Consider the following 18,399-nt stretch of genomic DNA (forward strand, 5'->3'; position numbering starts at 1 on the left):
CGGGCAGCCGGACAGACTACGCTGGGCACAATCGCGGAGCACCGCTCTCTCCTGCAAATCCCCTGAACTGTGCTGGAAAGGGGACAGCAAACAGAACCAAGAAACAGCCCAGCTGTGCTTACCAACTACGGCCTTGCTGGCAGTAGCATGGAATTGTTCCATTTACCCTCGACTGAAAAACCACACAAAAAACTACACAAAAGTTAATTTTGTTGGTCACATGCACAGTCAGATTGTTCCTTTAATTCCACCGAGACAGACTTTGTCTATATGCATTTATACCTAAAAGGTATACACCTCGGCAGCTTACCAAACAGGCCAGTCCCCTCCATGTTATCAGAAGACAAGCTGCTTATCAGAAGCCAGGTATAAATATAATAGCTAAAATTTACTCTCATGATCAACGTTGGGCCACATCCTTTCCCCTACACAGAATCTCGTAACAGATCACTTGCATCTCAGAAAACACAAAACATAATTTTAAAAAAAAATGCAAGTTACATTAGTCAAATTGTTTGAAATTTTAATTGCAATTCATGTTTTTTTTTGCAACAGTTTCTCAAAGGCTATGATGAAACACAATAATATTGAATGAAACTAAATAAAAGCACAAATACCAGGAAACAGTTCAGCATTTGAAGATAGAATAGAAAAGCCTGATTTTAACTAAGATCTACAGTATTATGAAGAGGAGTAGGGACTGTCCTTGCAAAAATTCTTCCCTTAATTTAAGGCTTTGGAAGAAAAATTTCTTCAGGAGTTTCGAGCACCTCTAACCTCCAGCAGTAATTAAGACATTCTTAACATCCTTGACCAAACAAGCATTTTCTAAAAGATTTTAACTTTACAATAAAAAGCTATTAATCATATTAAAAATGAGATTGATCCTTAACACTGGAACTTGGCACTTAATTGCCAGTCATTCAGTTGTTTCTAATATATTGGATGAAACAAATAATGCAACATTTAATGGTTGGTATTGTTTTATTTTCTAATATTGATTAAACTATTTACATTTCTACTTTTCAATCCACAGTTTAGCACTCATACCTATGGCTTTTACTTTTATGTTTAGCACATCTTTTTGTCAAGTGTCAGAATTTAATTAAAAAAAAAAAAACAAGAACCTGATACCATATAGACAAGTCTCTGTTTATGTTTAAAACATATTCATTTTCAAAAATGATTATTTATACAAGAAGAACCTGCTTGTAGCTTTTTTCCAAATCATGTTTATCACAGACTATAGCAAGCTCTTCCTATTTTTAAGTGTCCCATTTAGCATGTCCTGCTGCCTCTAAGTGAAGTCTCTTCCCTCCCTCAGCCCCCCACCTCTAAATTTAATGCAAAAAGAAAATCAGTAACCAGCAATTTCAAGCAAAAATATAAAGCACTATAACATTACCTACACTGCCTTTCACAGAACTAAGTTCTCAAAAACTCTAGAAACCTTGTGGAAATTTAACCATTCAGTGTTGAAAAGGCACAGGACTTTTGTGCTCAGAGACCTCCAGCAACAGTGCTTTTAGCCCAGCCTGAAAGTTAAGATCCGAAAATTCACAGGTACGTAATTGCCACTTACAGCAGAACCCCTCAGATTTTACTGACTCTCCTGCCACAGACATCCTGAAAATTTATATAAGACTTTGCCTCTACTGCAAGAGGAAAAGAGGTGAAATTATTTTTACATAAGCCCAGGAATGGTGTGATGATACAATGATACAAGCTGTTCATTGCTAAAAATCTCACAAAGTTGTCCATGTCTTGTGGTAGTTTCTGTTTCATGGCACTACATGAATGGGGAAGTATTTTTCACTTACAAGAGAAGTTTAATTGTACATGAAGAAAGCTAATTTTGGTCCACTTGTCCAGCTCCTTATGGACAGCATATTGGAAAGGTGACCAGTGACTGTTCAAAAACCAATGTAAAAGTTAACAAAAATAATTTGGTATTTAATTCTTAAAACTGCAGAGTCATTATGTGTCCTACTCATCCACTTTTGCATTTTGTGTATCACCTAATTGTTGTGTTTTTAAGTCTTCAGCTTGCTCATGATGTTCCTTATCTGCATCATCTGCTTGATTATGATCCTTTTCTTCTGCTTCTCCTTGATCAACACTTTGATATTCTACTTGTTCAAGGTCTGTTCCATCTATAAGTTCTGCCTGTACTTCTTCCATCTGTATTTGATTTACATGCTCGACATGTAACTGCTCCACATGAACTTCAGCACCTTGTTCAGTCTGAATGTGTTCAACTTCCAGGTAACTAATCTGCACCTGTTCCTGTAGTTCCTCCATCTGTGTGCCTTTCACTTGATTGTCATGTATGAGATCCTGGTGCATCTGTTCCACTGTTACCTGTGCAGGATCCACTTGTACCTGAATTACTGGTAGGACATGCACTTGCTCAACTTGTTCTATTATAGTCATTGACGTTACTGGTTCAGCTTCCATAGCTTCCACTGGAAGAACCTCTTCTGTCACTAACAGTTCTGAAATATTGTGCATTTCTTTGAGATGCCTTCTCAGCTCACTGCCTTGCATAAACCACAGATCACATAAGGTGCAGTGGTTGGGTTTGTCACCAGTGTGTATTACCAAGTGGTCTTTGAACTGATCCCAGCTGTTAAATACGCTGTTACAAACCTGAAACAAAAGATACAGCGTGTTAAAGAGTGCCAACAGGAATGTCACAAAATACAGTGCCTATCTGAGATCATGGCTTCACATTGTATAGCTTCTTGCTACTTGGATTCAAAAACCATACATTTTAGAGGTAAAAGCTGACAAGAAAGCTTCAAATGAACAGAAGACTTGATATTTATTTATTCTTTTTTTAAGAATGGTGATCTATTTTGAGTTGTCCATGCATAAGATACCTACAAAATTCACAAGTCAGCATAGCATTTGAAAGTTTTTTCTCATCTGATATTCATGTAAGTATCATACCCCAATCAATACATGTCTGCTACTAGAGTTTTGAGTGTAAAAATATTTATGCATTAATAGGGTGCACTGAAAGTGTAATGCAGACTGTTGTTTTACTGACATTCTAGATGCAGTACTACTGAACAACTTTTCCTTATCAGCTTTCACTTGCTCATGACATTGTGAGGTTTAACAGGCTAGGCTGAACTCTCACATTTTGTGATTCAAAAAAAACCCACTTGAATTTTTTCAGCAGATAAAACTTTTAAAACTCCATCCCTCTCATTCTCTTCCAGCCAAAAGTACTGCCTCAACATCAGACATACTGTTTTCACAAAGCACATGAGCTCCCTTCTCTTCAGCTGGCACTGGAGGTAAATAGCTGGAAAACAACACACAGACTGCAGAAATTAAAGAGATGCAGGTAGAGGAGACAGAAGAGTGGGGTGGAGTCAGGCTTGGAGTAAAAACACCCACAGGCTCAGGAGTCTTTGTCCATGGAAATGTGTTTCGCTGTAGAAAGCAACAATAACATCCCTTCTTATTAACATCCCTTCACTGTTGACAAACAATTTTGAAACAGGATCTTCTAACTCTTCATAATTTTCAGTAACTGCACAGAAAGGTGATGGAGGGAGTATCTAACAGAATTAACTCAAGAGTAGGTCTGTGTGGTCAAGACAAGTATCTCCATTTTGCTGAAGTCAGCTAAAAGGGGTTGTAATACTATTGCCACACATTTTTCCCCCAGGCTCACATTTCAGAAAGAGATTACACATACAGTTTTTAAAATACTAATATTATAGATAAGCACTGAGAATTACTTAGTCATACATAAAGGTAATGACTATCAGCAATGCCCAGGCACACAATTACTGTTATTGTCACACAGAATCTAATTCAGTTTTCAAGGCATACACCTGAAGAGCACAAAAGGACTCATCAAGAAAGCACAACTTTTTTTCATCTTTGTTCAGTGAACAAAGATTTGTTCAAATTTAGTTCTAAAGAGAAAAACTAAAAATTCATCCAAGAATTGCTGCAGTTTCTGCAGGCTAAAGGGACACAAATCCACATTCACAAGATCTGTAAGAGGATGAGTAAGTTTACAAAATGAGTTATGACTTGAATCAGCTCTTTAAAAGTGAAGTAAGATTTATCTCAACAGTTTTTCAGATGTCAGTTACATACAGTGACCAAGTACCCTAGCAATTTCTACAGCATTTATTTTGCTTAAAAAATACTACAGACTGCCATAATAAATTTGAATTACTTTCCAGACAAAATCAGTATGTTTTGTATCAAACAGAGAATAACAGAACAAGAAATTAAACAATAATTTGCATTTTGGACTTTACTTTGGGCTTTACTTTTTGTGAAGCATGCTTAGAAGTGGGAAAGGCCTAGGTCAGTGTATCAAGAATCTTGAAAAAGAAGCAAATATAAAATGCAGCGTACTCAGAAGAATCTCTACAATTTTAAGTATTATAAGGCTCCACATCAGTATTCCAAATTTTAAATGGAGATACTTAGATGTGAGGATTTATCTGCATATTGTGTTTGAATGTGATCCTAAGACCTCGCTACTGTCTACAACTTCCTCGTTAGAAGAGGCGGGACAGGCACTGATCTCTTCTCTGTGGTAACCAGTGACAGGACTGAGGGAATGGCCTGAAGTTGAGCCAGGGGAAGGTTAGGCTGGATATCAAAAAAGGTTCTTCACCCAGATGGTGTTTGGGCATTGGAACAGCTCCCCAGGGCAGTGCTCACAGCACCAGCCTGACAGAGCTCAAGAAGCGTTTGGAAAATGCTCTCAGGCACAGGGTGTGACTTGGGGTATCCTGTGCAAGGCTGGAAGTCGGACTCAATCCTTGAGTCCCTCCCAAACCACCATATTCTGTGATTCAATATTATTTTACGGAAGTAGCTCTTAGAGACATAAGCCACTCTCATTGCCTCTCCTGTTCAGTCCTCCCATGCTCCTTGAAGGAGGGAGGCACCTAACCTATTTCCATTACCTACCTGACATTCATACAGCTTCTTTCTTCCCTTTTTAGCACCAGCTCCAGACTGACAGGCTGTCAGGTGACATTTCAGTGTGCTATTCCGAGCAAAACGTTCATGGCAGTTTGGACATTCAAAGGGTTTTTCACCTGTTGAGACAGATACAAGGATTTGTATAAGTGTATAAAACCACCCAGTCTTCTTTCAGGTCGCTCTTCTTCCTCTCTTTCTCTCTTATCTAGGTTGGTAAATGCACTGTAAAGATGTGGCCAACGGGATTATTCTGCAGAAAAAGAGATGAAAATTGAATATAAATGGGCAAAAAGCTGATGTAGATTCATAAGTCTCATTTAGAAGAAACCAACGTAACAATTACCAGTAGCTTTTAAGGTATTTGTGGAAATTATATTACTATTCTGGTAAAATATTTAAAACACTTTATTTCACACTTTTCATCTGATAATAGTTACAATTAAAGAATCAACATAAGTCAATACACAAAGTGACATACTAAAGAAGGAAGAATTTAAATAGTACAAGCTTTTATTTTCAGTAATAACAGCTTATGCTTGAAACTGAGCTCCAGAAAACAAAGCCGGCACAGAGTGATTGTGAAATAACAGTGCATCAATACTAAAACAAAAAAAACCCTGCATCCCAAAATACATGGAACAGAAAGCACAGAGGGACATAAATGGGCACAAGCAACATAAAAATTCCTCTCAGTTTGGCCATTTCAACCATGGTGTCAAACATAGAAGCCAGCTAAGGACAACAGCAGGGGAAGCTGAAAGTAGGTCTTTTTATCATCCAAGGTACTATGCTGTCATCAAGTGATAATGAACAAAGGATGTTGCACCATGCACAAACACAATGACATTCAAGCAAATTAAATTACAAAAAAAACCTAGAAGAGTGTGTTTCCCCTGAAAGGCTGTAATAACCTGTACACCACTACTGAAACAAACAGATAATGAACTCCAAAAGAGGCTGAGCCATTTCAGGGAAACCATGAGGATCAATCCTAGCTAGTTTAAAAGCATGCATTTTCAGGCATGCAATACTTATTGGACATTGCAGTGGAAAAACAATCTTCAAAAATATTTACAAGTTCCTAATTAGCTTTTCAAAAGAAATTCACAAGTAGCTGAAGTGTCACTTATACACCTGAAAGCTACAAAAAGATGTTAAATGGTGGGAACATTCCCCTCAATGGTTACAAAATGCTACATATTTGGTGAGTATAGTACAAGAAATGCAGAGGATGCTAAACTGCCTTCAGTGTGGCAGGTCAAAAATCATGGGTTAGTTGATGGGTTTGAAACTAGATGATCTTCAAGGTTCCTACCAATGCAAACCATTCTGTAATTCTGTGATTCTACAGAGCATGCGTGGATGACCAAAGAGCTTTTGGACAAACTCAAACACAAAAAGGAAGTCCATGGGACCTCATGAGATGCATCTGCTGGTCTTGAGAGAGCTGGTAAGGAAGCTGGTAATCAACTATCATAAATTAGAGGTGTGGCAGTCTGGTGAAGTTCAAAATGACTGGAGAAGCAGAAGCACAACCCTTTCAAAACAGGGACATAAAGAAGAGCTGGGGAACTACAGGCCAGTCAGTCTCACCTCCGTGCCCTAAAAATCATGGAGCAGATCCTCCTGGTAGCTCTGATGTGAAGACAGGCTGAAAGCCTTGGGATTGTTCAGCCTGAAGAAGAAAAGGCTTCAAGGAGGTCTATGAGGACCTTCCAGTGCCTATAGGCCGTCTACAGGAAGGCTGGAAAGGGACTTTTAAGAGAATAGTGATAATGACAAAGGTGGAATGGCCTTAAGCCAAAACAGAATAGGTTTAGATTAGATATTCGGAAGAAATTATTTTCTCAGAGGGTGGTGATGCACTGGAACAAGTTTCCCAGAGAGGCTGTGGTTATCCTCTTTATGAGAAATGTTCAGGGCCAGGCTGGATGTGGCTCGCAGCAACCTGGTCTAGTGGAAGGTACCCTGCCCATGGCCCAAGAGGTTCAAACTCAGTGATAGGTAAGGTCCCTTCCAACCCAAGCCATTTTATCAACCAATTACTGCCCCACTGCTATTTCAATGTAATTGCTGCTATAGTGATTGAACAACAACAGGACAAAATATTTTAGGACATTTTCTCACAGGCCTTTCAAGTTCATTTTAGCATTCAACCAGTGCTGTACAGAACTCAGAATTTAGAAAGCATGTAACAGAATGGGAGCTTTTTCATTCTCCTTAGGAGACCACAGTTAAATGCTGATATCCGTTCTGATTTTAAGCTTAAGGCTTCTGAAAATGTTAAACTGTAAGTAATTAGATTCCATATATTATACTTATTAGATCAATACATATTTAGTAAGTATTTTGCACCTCTTGCGATATGCTATTTTGCACCCCTTGCTTTGAATCAAAAATACTTTCTTTGCAAGAGCAACGAACGTATTACATAGTTTGGATTACTCTGGTTATCTGCCACAATTTTTTTTCCAAATAGATTTTTGCTAAGTATTTTTTGATAATAGTTTTTTCTAACTGCTGATTTTTTAGCACCTGTTTGAATTGCTTATAATGGAGAAACACTCCCTGCTTTACAGGGAATAAGGACTTCCCAAGGCTTGTCTATAAAAGGAACTTTTAAGAGACTATTGGGAATAGACTGGACACTGCCCTATATTAATACTCAGGAGTCCCATACACAGATACATTCTAATTAAATTAAGACATTCTAATGACAAGGCCTTAACAATAACAAGCTGCAAAAGAAATAGAGCTGCTACCCTCCATTGAACTTTTACTTATGACTCATGACTGGCATATTACACAAAAACATCTGGAAGATCAAGATGACATATATTTTACATTCAGTTTTCTGTGTCATTTTCAGTGTCTGTTCAGTTAGCTGACTTTTCAGTGACATGAAGATGCAATCTTCTATACTAAAAAGAAGAAGGAAGGACCACAAGTCACTTTGTACTCAAAAGATTTTTGCTACCCAGATTTCAAAGAGGCAGATTTCACAGTAAAAAAAGTGCACTATTATGACTAGGAATGTTTTGCCAGTTTTAGTAGTTTTGCATAATTAACCAAGAAAATTCAAATCATAGATGAGACAAGAGCAAATGTGAAACTTTCTAAACATGATGGTACAAGACATAATTCTTTGAGGGTATTTTATGTAGGCATTTGCTCAGAAGTTCTGTTAGATAAAGAAACTCTCTAGACTGGAAAGGAACATGACTTAAGGGAGTATTTTGAAAAAAAAATCTCTAACATTTAACAGACTTGATAGAGAACTTTCTTTACTACTTTCTGGTTTTAGGTGCCTATTTTTAATCGACTCAATCCCCTAAGTTTCCAACATCAATGGAAAACAAACAAAAAAATCAATGAACAAACAAAAAGACATACCACCATTTTAGTTATAACTAGAAGCCAAGTATTTCTAGCACTCATAGCTCATTGATTTTCTTCAGCATGTTATCTATTTCCCCAAAACATGCAAAAGCCCAAAATACTAGAAGGAAGGCCACAAGCACAGGACTGTAGCAGTGTTCTTACCTGTGTGCTTCCGAAGGTGCTCTTTAAAATGCCCAAAATGGTCAAACTGCTTGTCACAGTACTGGCATACATGTATTTTCTTGCCAGGTCTTTGCTTCTTGCTGGCACCACCTTCATCAAGGTGGTAACAGGTGAGGTGCTGTTTCAAAGCACTCTCTCGTAGGTATCTTTTATTGCATATGTCACATTTGTAATTCTCAGTAGAGTGTGTTTTCATGTGTTCCTTAAAATGGTAAAACAATTTAAATGAACGGTTACATTTCTCACAGTGGAATAAATTGTTCATGTGTGACAGCTGAAGTTCCACAATTTCAATACCTTCTACCTGTTTGCACGAGGGGTCAGTTGCACTATCACCTTCTTCTTGCATCTGGCATTTTCTCTCTCCTTGACGATACTTGCTGGTGATATCTGCCAAAAGAGCCAAAGCAGATTCATCTGATGTACCTGTTGTCTGTATGTACTTTATGGATTGCTCTGCAGAAGCTACTTCTTCAAGAGTTTCAATGCTGTCATCCTCCACTTTCATCGTCCCTTCAGCAATCTCCACCTCAATTTCAACAGGCTCTGATTCTGCAGATGGCAGTGTTTCTGTGATAACATTAGAGGTTTCAGCAATCTTCCTCTTTTTTGGTTTATTTTTACCTTGTGCTTCATTTGATTCTAAGGGTGATGAATTTTCTTTGTTCCTGAAAAACATTTGCATAAACACGGTTAAGATCAATTAACAATGACATAATAATTCCTGTCTAGTAATCTAGGTTCTGCATCCAACACTCCCTGAGCTGTTTCTTGAAGTTGAATGATGACCACATTATCTGTGTGCACATCAGACATATAATCTGATTTGTGGAAGAACTGGCTACAGGAGCTAATTTGTCCTTAATCTACACTCCTTAGTGCAGTAAAATAACATTGTTAAAGCTGATAAAATATTTTAAAGTATTTAATGTAAATAGCTCTGCTTCAATGATACAAAGCGTCTAGGAAGAAGAAAAGGCAGTTAACCTAATAACTTATCTAGAAATTTGTGAAATTCTCTACTTGGAAAGAAAACTCCTCTAAAATAATTAATTCTTTGGCCTGCCTACTCAGAAATAAGGTTTAAGTCCCTCCTATGCCATTCACCTCTGGACTGTGTGCAACTGCAAGCAGTACTTAGAGCTTGTCAGAAAATACTTTAGCTGTGACTTCACATGATGCTAATACACGCAAGCGTTAACACATCCCATAATTCGGGAAGGCACACTACTAATTGCTGACATTAAAAAAAAGATGTGAAAGGAGTATTCTAGTTTAATTTCTGGTCTTAAACACAACCCTCTCAGTTCTGTGCTGTTCTGTCTGCATAAAGCACACACAATCCCCCCTTCCTCCAAAATGTCAGAGATGGCATAGCATCTCAAACACAGACACAGCTGAGTGGGTCAATGCTTTCATCCACAGTCATCCACAGCACTACTGTGTTGGAGGTTTTACTACTGATCATCAGTTTCAAAAATAAGTGGCTGTCTTCCCATCAAATAGACTGACTGGAGTAAGCTGTGATTTTACCCTTCTTCTGCACCATGATGAATCCTTTCATGTAATGCACTCCTGTCACTTCCAGGCTTTCTAGTAACAAGAGACAAGACTCTGCCCAGTATCTCCAAGTCATATTGTCAGATGTGTAACTAATGTGTAATGCAGGCTACAAATTATAAATGGCACCTTAGTCTATTCACACACAGGAACACAGAGCAGCTAAACCCAGTTTCATATAGCCTGGATTTCTGATGTCTACCAGATCACAGGCACATTGCGAGGAGCCCCTGCATCACATACCAAAAGCAACTAAGGTAGCATGCAGAAGGAATGAGAACATGAGAGTACTTTATGGAAGTGAAATGGAAGAAAGGGGATGAAAAACAGCATGATGGGACTGACACCCACTTTTTTCAAGCTAGATTTTGGCATGGATTACAGTTCCTGGTACTGGATAACAGATGCTGCAGCACCATTTGATTGAGTATCGAACCCAGATAAAACTGTTACATTCATTCAAGAAGTTTGAGAGGTTAATTTTACAGCAAGAGGTTGTAAGATCACAGTTTATTCTCTCAGAAGAGCAGAAAGCTACACAAAATCTAAACACCACAAAACAAAACAAGCACCATGAAATTAAAACAAGCACAAACTTGTTAATGTTGTCTGATTACCAGAGACATATTGTCACTGCACAGCCAGCTGTCAATCAGATGTGTGCCATCAGACAGCACACAGACCAACTATCACCTACCATAGTCACAGCCCTACATCAGCAACATGCAGAAGCCATGTCACTTGCCATTGACTTCTAGCCCAATGAATGTGACATTCTTGTTTTACCCTGTGTAATTCTGAAATGTATGTTACAATAGAACATATGGTTCTACACAACTTAAGGAGGTTCCAGTATAAGGAACAGAACTGCAAAATACTGGCAGTCAGCTCTTGCACAAGCCTTATTGAGACTCTCTGCTTCAGTGCTGGAAGGAAAAAGAGGCTTATGTGCTTACCTGATTTCAAGTGCTTTGATTGCTTCTAGCATCTGTAGATACTCTGCAGCTTTCCAAACATCATTTGCTTCTTCCTCACCTTGTACCATTAGCTTTGCTGTATAGGTGAACTCAATTAGGTGACGAAATGCCATGTTACTTACACCTGTGTACAGGCAAGAGAAACAAGTTACCTTTAACAATTCTGCAGCCTTATCTTCCCAATGAATCTTGCACACTTGCCTGCACACCATTTTGATAACAGCACTGTAGTCACCGGTTTCATAAACGTCACACCCTTAAATGGCTCCACTGAATGGTTTGGGTTGGAAGAGACCTTTATAATCCCCTAGTTCCAACCTCTCCCATGTTGGAATAAAAAAACCTACTAGAGAAACATAGTCTGGAACAACTGTGGAGTTTTGCCATGACAAAGATAAAAGGAATGATAAGATGGACAAAAAGCTGTTTCAGTAATATATAGATTTAAACACAAAAATACTATTCCTGGAGGCTGAAATGCTGCTCTAAGAATTTCATTTCCTCCCCGCCTATCACATAAATATTACCCCATGTTTGCCCTGCTCTTGCATCCCAGCCAAGGCATTTGCCATTGGCCATCACTGAGAGCCTTTTTCAGCTGACCAGAATGGCTTTTCTCTGGGAAAGCTTTTGTGTAGTACTGCTAGTCCTAACAACATATAAAGGGTCTGCCTGACTTTCAATGGACATGTATAAGGGGAAAGAAGGGGGGACAAAGCACCACATAATCTCACATTTTCCTTTCCAATATATTTAATACTGTTCTCATTTTGATTTTTCTTCAAGGTGTTTTCTTTCCAGTGATGGTAACTGTCTCAGAACAACTCAAGAACTAAGATCTAGAAAGTTAACTTTCAATAACCAAGCATGTTCAAGTGTTCAAAGCCAGACTGGATATGGCCTTGACCAACCTGGTCTAGTGGGAGGCAAGCCTTTCCATGGAAGGGGAGGTTGGGCCTAGACGATCTTATCATTCTACACTTCAACCCTAAACATTCTATGATTCTATGCACTAGCCTCTACTCAGGATGCTACAATAATTTCCAGCTTGGACACACAACTCTGAATGCTTTTATTTGCACAAGTCAGATTACCTTCAATCTCCACCAAAGGCTCCTGAGTGAAATCTTGGAAGAATTTGTGGAAGAACTGGCTACAGGCAGCAAGAACTGCCTTATGAGCTTTAAAATGGTGACCTGCAAAGGGAGACAAAAAGTTTGGTTTAAGGTAACATGGCTTGTCCCTTCCCACACAGAACCTTGCTGACATTGCTGACTTCACTAAATCTCTGCAACTCAACCGCTGGAGAAATCACTCACTCACTCACTCACTCACTCACTCACTCACTCACTCACTCACTCACTCTTTTCAGATATTTAAGAAATTAATTATGGGAAATTTCTATGCAAACTTTTCTTGCTATGTCTTGGGCTCAGCTCTGTATGTCTCATGTTTTTGTTGCTCCTACGAACTGATAGATGTTATTACCACCGCCAGTATAAACACCACAGAACAAAAGTGGTTCTGCTCTATTCTTTCTGTCTTTCAGAGTCTGTATTTCTTCTCCCCAGCGGAGGTATGCACATTCATGGGGCTCAGTGGTACAGGGATAAAGGAAGCAACACAGATTAGAACCACACAGCTGCACACAAAACCAGCTCCGAGTTCAACACATGGATTAGGTAATGACAGAGCAGGAGCAAACATTCAGGAAAAGCACTATCAGTGAAACCATGGCTGTTCCTGAAGAATATTTTTTTTTTCTTCATTTGCTTACCTCCTTCTAATCTGGACTCTCTACGATCCTTTTTCTTCAAGTGAGTTGCTGCTTTCCTTTTAAAGATCAGGTGCAACTCCTTCAGCTAAATCTGTCCTAGTGGACACTGCCTATATTCCCTGTAGTGTTCATCCATTTTAAAATATGTTTGGAATATGAAGCAGACTTAAATGATCTACTACATACCACCTTTTCTAAGGAAATAATAAGCACTTGTATCTTCATCATCCTTTTAAAACCGTTCTTATGCTCTTAGAACATGTACAAAAAGTGTGTGCTTCTACCCTTTTAAAAGTATGCATTAAAAACATTAAAATAGTAGACAGATACCAGAGAAGCTGCTATGAGAAGTAAATATTATTTCAAGGTGTGGGATTTTTTTTATTTAAACACAGTATTTGTAAAAGTTCTCTGCATGCAGTCAGACAGCTCAAGTCACAGAAAAATATTTAAACAATGTTTTGGGAATCATTAGCACATTAAATATACCACAGCAGTTTTGAAGAGGGCTTCTATCTGAAAACATTTTAGTCTCTTGTTTGGGAAAGCAGAAGCAAAATTACTAACCACTATGATGAAACTTTGCAAGTAACTTGCACACAGGTAAAGAACCAAGAATTGGTTCACAGCCCCATCTGACACGTGACCATGAAAAATCCAAGAGCATCCCAGCACAGCTTTCAAAATTCTCCAATACCAACTAGTTGTCAGGCCTGTACATACCATCGACAATCAGAGTGATATCTGTAAACTGGTCCTGCTCACGTTGTTCATTCAGTCTATCCAAAATAACTTTATAGTGCTCGGGGAATTCCTGGATACATTCCATCGTTTCCTCAGCTTCCATGGCAAAAGGCCTGGTCTGCAAAACAAATGTAGTATGAGAGAAAGAATACTGTGCCAGTCAGTAAATACTGTGCAGAGTCAGGTTATTATACAAATGTGAACTAACTAGCACTTGGCCAGGACTTTAAAACCAATGGAAAAACTGTCTTGCTTGCTTTTTTATCCAGTGTTAGTTGACAGGTAGGAAATGGCACAGTTAAGGAAGTGGAATATTCTTATTTGGACACATGAAGAAACAGCCGAAGTGGGTATTTCTTTATCCTACCACCTTCAAAGCAAATACTACAGGGATGCAACATCTCCACAGTTACCCATTCAACACCACTGCAGCATAATCTCAGAATCTTCATACAGTTCTTGCAATCCTACCAATCCAATGGGTTAACACACAGTTCTTTAAACTTTATCTTTAAACTTTTATTTAAGTCACACTTTGCAGCTCATGAACACAAGCTGTTTACTTCCTATAATAGGGATGTAATACAGCAGCAATTTTTATTGTCTGAGTGCATGACAACTGCCAGGGATTTAATCTGCTCTCAAGCTTATTCATCCATCCTACTTACACTTCTTCCTCTGTAAAGTGAAATATTCTTTGCCAGCCTTTTGATGTATAATGATTGTAGTGAGGCAGCCCTTCCTCCCTTACTAACACAATGAACATAGCTGAGGGTGGGAGTTGCAGAGGATCTCAGACCTGGAGAGGTCTAGCAGAACTCAGTGCCTGTGGATGAAATGCAGACAGTAGTCTGCTCCATATGCAGAAGAACCTCAGCAGAACATCCAAGTGCTTCAACAAAAGCACTTCACAAATTTTTCACAAAAAAAATTTACCTCCAGGCAAAATTATTTCAGATCCATGAAACAATGCTCATTTTCAACTCCCACACTAATGTGGCTTACACTTTGAATGCTGCAGAAAATAAGAATTGCGGAGTTCCTATTTACACCACAAAACACACTTCTTGTCTCTCAGAAAAAAGTCACCCACGAAAAAGTTGTTTTGCCAAGACAATAAGTAGAGCAGAAGCAACTACTTAGGGAAGTCAAGCCCTACCTGTTGCTGCTATCCTATCAACCACAGAAACACTGCCCAGAAAAGTCAGATTCATTATCTAGTGTGCAAAGAGGCAATAACTACACACATTCGAAGGGACACAGATTAGTGATTTCAGAGTTGCGCAAGCCTGGGTGCCCCGTGCAATTCCACAAATCAAGTACCCAACTATAAAAACTTTTTGCTAATTATACATTTTAGCAAGCAAAAGGATTAGTGTTCATTGTTTACAAGTAACATAGTTCTGTAATTAATTAGCATTCTCTCTTCTACTGATTAATGATTTTCTTGCTCCCCGTGCTAATTAGTCCACATGCTCAGCCTCCCTCTTCTTTGGGATCAGGGGGTTTCTTGGGTTGGTTGCTGCAATCTTCCCCAGCTAGAATTACCTGTTACCAAGTTGGAGCCAATTCCAATACAATTGCTAAGTTTGCTTTATTAGTTTGCTCCTTATTTTGAGGTTTTTGCTACATGTCCCTGTAGCCTCTAAATTCTAGATCCTTTGTGTCCACTATCAGTGGTACACCCATTTTCCCAGGCTTTGTTAGCCTGTCCTTAGGTCAGAGATCACTGAAGTATGTCTTCATAAGCTTAAGAAGGCAATTTTACCCACAAGTAATTTGTTTTTCTAACACCTGGACATTACTAAGAGCTTGTCAGCCACTCTCTATATCATGGATTAAATCTCCTTTCTAGCTGAAGAGGCTTGACAGCACATAAAGATCAAACAGCAAAGCAAATCCTTCCTTAAAAAAATTCTACATATTCCGAATTTCGCACCAGAAACAACTGCCAGTGTCTTCAAGTGGGCAGAGGAGCCCAGTCTGCAGGGGAAGATGATGTGGAAGGGAGGGGAAATGCTGCTGCTGCATTCTCTTCACCTCATCTGTAACGGTGGGTCTAAGACAGACAACCAGAAATTCCTGCCCTTCTTTCACCATCTGGTATTTCACATAAAATCTCATGTGGGAAGGTGTCAGCTACATACTTCACAGTTTAATTCTTCATGCCCATTTTTGACACATTATAAAAGGGCAGATGACTTGAAATTGAAAGCATAATTGTTAAAACCAAAAATTCGATCTCCAACTCACATGATTTTCATATCCCATGGTTTTTGCTTTACTTCCAAACTGACTGTGGGGATATCTTAAAAGAAACACCCCAAAACTCAAAATAATAGAGCAACCTTAGCCTAGCAAATACAAGATACTTTAAAAAGTTTCTTTCTTAGAATTCTTACAAAACATAGTAAGAAACATACAATTTATGTTAGGCAGTTCATTAATTAGCACAGAACTAGTAAAAACCTGAGTTTACTGTGTATCTAAATGCTGTTGCAGCATTCATTGAGCATTCTCATTTTAAAAACCTCGGTCACACTGCACAAAAAGGCCTGACAAAACAGCACATGTTCAGTAAGAGCGTGACTGCTTTGGAGGAAGGTGCGAAAAGTACAGTTGGGAAAATAAAGCAGCCGAGGAATATGGACAGAAGCGATCCAAATTCCGACTTATGAGTGGGCTCACAGATGAGCGACAGAGAGTGGACCGCTTCAACTGTCTGTGCAATTTCCTTGAAAGACTCATCGACATACGGCCTGAGCCTTATGAGCCTGTAACCCTGCACGCATTTCACGTGATGCGCATATGATTCCCCGAGCTGCTTTTATAAATCCGCCCCAGTGAAACATGCTATTATTGCTGCTCTCCTGGGCTACAGCAGGAGCTGCTCGGACTCCGGGCACGAGATGTTAGGTTGGCTCACACGGGTCCCAGAGGCGCGGGCGGGGCAGCGCCGGGGCAGCTCGGGTGACCCGCAGGAGCCGACGCGGCGGCCCACAGCACCGCCATCTTTGTAAAGGGGGAGCCGCGGGCCGGCCAGTGCAAAGCAGGAATTCCTCATGCACACTGCCGCACGTTCTCCTCAAAACCGACGCTCAGGCACGGCTCAGGCACGGCGCAGACGCAATCCCGATTCCGATCCTGCCCCTCGGCCCGCAGCGCGGACGCGGGATCGGTGCCGCTCCCGCCGGGATCGTGAGCACAACGCCCGCTAGGCGGCGCCCCCACCCCCGGCCGCCCCACCTGGGGCTCCCGCCAACCGCGCGCGCCTCCCGCGGGCTGCGGCCCGCGCGCCCCGCGGCCACCCGCAGCCTCATTGGCGGTCGACGGTGTCATTCAGCGCGATCCCCGCCAATCGCGAGGCGCGGGCAGCGCTCGGCCCGGGCGCAGAAGCCAATGAGCGCCCGCCGAGTGCCCGGAGCGGGCGAAGGCGGAAGGCCTGGCCCGCGCCCAGGGCTCGCCGCGCACAGGGGAGCCGGGCGCGGTGCGGGTGGCGTCGGCAGGCACGGGGGTCCCGCGGGACGCCCCGAGAGGGGACCTGACCGCTGCCGGCCCCAGCCTGGCGCGCGGTAGCGCCGCCGCCTCGTTAGTCCTTATTACGTCATCAAAGCGCGCATTAAATCGATCCCTTTTCAATTCCCGGCCGGGTCGCGGCCCGACGACGCGGCGCCCCGAGGGGTGGGGAGGCGGTTCCGCCGGGGACTCACCGTGAGCAGCTCCTCGCCGCGCCGCTTCCCGCTCCACCGCCGCCGCTTCCTGCTGCCCGGCACGCTGGAAAAAGAGGCGCGCGCCGGCCAATCCCGACTCGCATTCCCGGCCTGCCCCGCGCTCACCTTCCACGCGACAGGGCGCGCGCGCGGCGGGGGCGGGGCCTGGCGGCCAGGGGCATGCCGGGAGTTGTAGTGCATTTGTGTGGTGCGCCGGGTACTGAGTGACGGAACGGGTCGGGCTGGAGGGGACCAGAGTGGGTCATGTATTCCAGCCTCCCTGCTCAAGCGGGATCATCCAGAGTGCATGGCACAGGATTGTCTCCAGACAGTTCCTCAGTATCTGTGAAATGAAACTCCACAGAATCTCTGGGCAATCTGTTCTAGTACTTGGTCACATGTGCTGTAGTTCTTCCCAATGTTCCGGTGGAATTTCTTGTGCACCTCTCACTGCCCCTTGCCTCTTGTCCTTTTGCTCGGCAGCACCGAGCAGAGCCCGGTCCTACTCTGTCCCCTCCCTGCAGACACTGAAAGACACTGATGGGGTCCCCTCTCTGTTATCTCTTCTCAAGGCTGAACAGGCCCAGCTTCCTCAGTCTGTCCTCATAACAGAGATTCTCCAGCCCCTCGATCACCTTTGTTGTTCAACTCTGTTCCTCTTGATGAAGAATGCCTGTGTCTCTTCTTCTAGATGCACTTTGCAGCTACATTGCAGTGCACTCCCTAGTCTGGCATGGCAGAACATTTTGAAGGGCAGGTGTTAGGGCCCCATACACCCTCACAGGCCGGACTCATACCCACAGGATTCCCTTCATCCCATGTCCCTTGACTCTGTTACACAGCCACTCTTCCACGCAGTTCCATAACACTGTGTTACTTTATAATTCAGATTGAGCTGTGTCAAAAATGAATGTCATGAAGCAGTGTCAAAAGCTGAAAAGTCAGAAGTGCAATACTGCCCAGCAAGCCTCTGTGGCATCCTGCTGTGCCCCTCCAGGTCCCCACGGCTGAGGAAAGAAAGGCCCAGGAAGCACCTTGCAGCTCCAGCACAGCTCCTGGGCTATTTGGCACCTTAGTGAGACCGCAAGTGCACGGCACT

At 41.5% G+C, this 18,399-nt stretch overlaps 1 protein-coding gene across 3 annotated transcripts; it reads right to left on the reverse strand.

The window, feature by feature from the left end:
* Window positions 1–572: 572 nt before the first annotated feature.
* On the reverse strand, window positions 573–17,330 carry ZNF131 (zinc finger protein 131). 3 transcript variants are annotated; one of them, XM_058823903.1, is made up of 8 exons: window positions 17,301–17,330; window positions 13,570–13,708; window positions 12,164–12,265; window positions 11,049–11,193; window positions 8,837–9,200; window positions 8,512–8,734; window positions 4,954–5,084; window positions 573–2,649 (listed from the first exon to the last, which is right to left on the reverse strand). In XM_058823903.1, the coding sequence occupies exons 2-8, from the start codon at window positions 13,691–13,693 to the stop codon at window positions 1,987–1,989; spliced, it is 1,752 nt and encodes a 583-aa protein (XP_058679886.1). In that variant the 5' UTR covers window positions 13,694–13,708; window positions 17,301–17,330; the 3' UTR covers window positions 573–1,986. The 3 variants fall into 3 exon arrangements, with proteins under 3 accessions (XP_058679886.1, XP_058679885.1, XP_058679887.1); XM_058823902.1 differs by having other exon boundaries at window positions 8,512–9,200; XM_058823904.1 differs by lacking the exons at window positions 11,049–11,193; window positions 12,164–12,265; window positions 13,570–13,708; window positions 17,301–17,330 and having other exon boundaries at window positions 8,830–9,034.
* Window positions 17,331–18,399: the final 1,069 nt, after the last annotated feature.

Source organism: Ammospiza caudacuta, chromosome Z, assembly GCF_027887145.1.
Source record: "Ammospiza caudacuta isolate bAmmCau1 chromosome Z, bAmmCau1.pri, whole genome shotgun sequence".
Lineage (NCBI taxonomy): Eukaryota > Metazoa > Chordata > Aves > Passeriformes > Passerellidae > Ammospiza > Ammospiza caudacuta.

Excerpts from the sequence above, each read along its gene's own strand:
- ZNF131 (XM_058823902.1), bottom strand. The coding sequence starts at position 13,693 with ATGGAAGCTGAGGAAACGATGGAATGTATCCAGGAATTCCCCGAGCAC. Across the intron at positions 12,266-13,569 it reads TATCACTCTGATTGTCGATG|GTCACCATTTTAAAGCTCAT; the intron begins GTATGTACAGGC and ends CTCCCTTTGCAG. Across the intron at positions 11,194-12,163 it reads GCCTTTGGTGGAGATTGAAG|GTGTAAGTAACATGGCATTT; the intron begins GTAATCTGACTT and ends GCCTGTACACAG.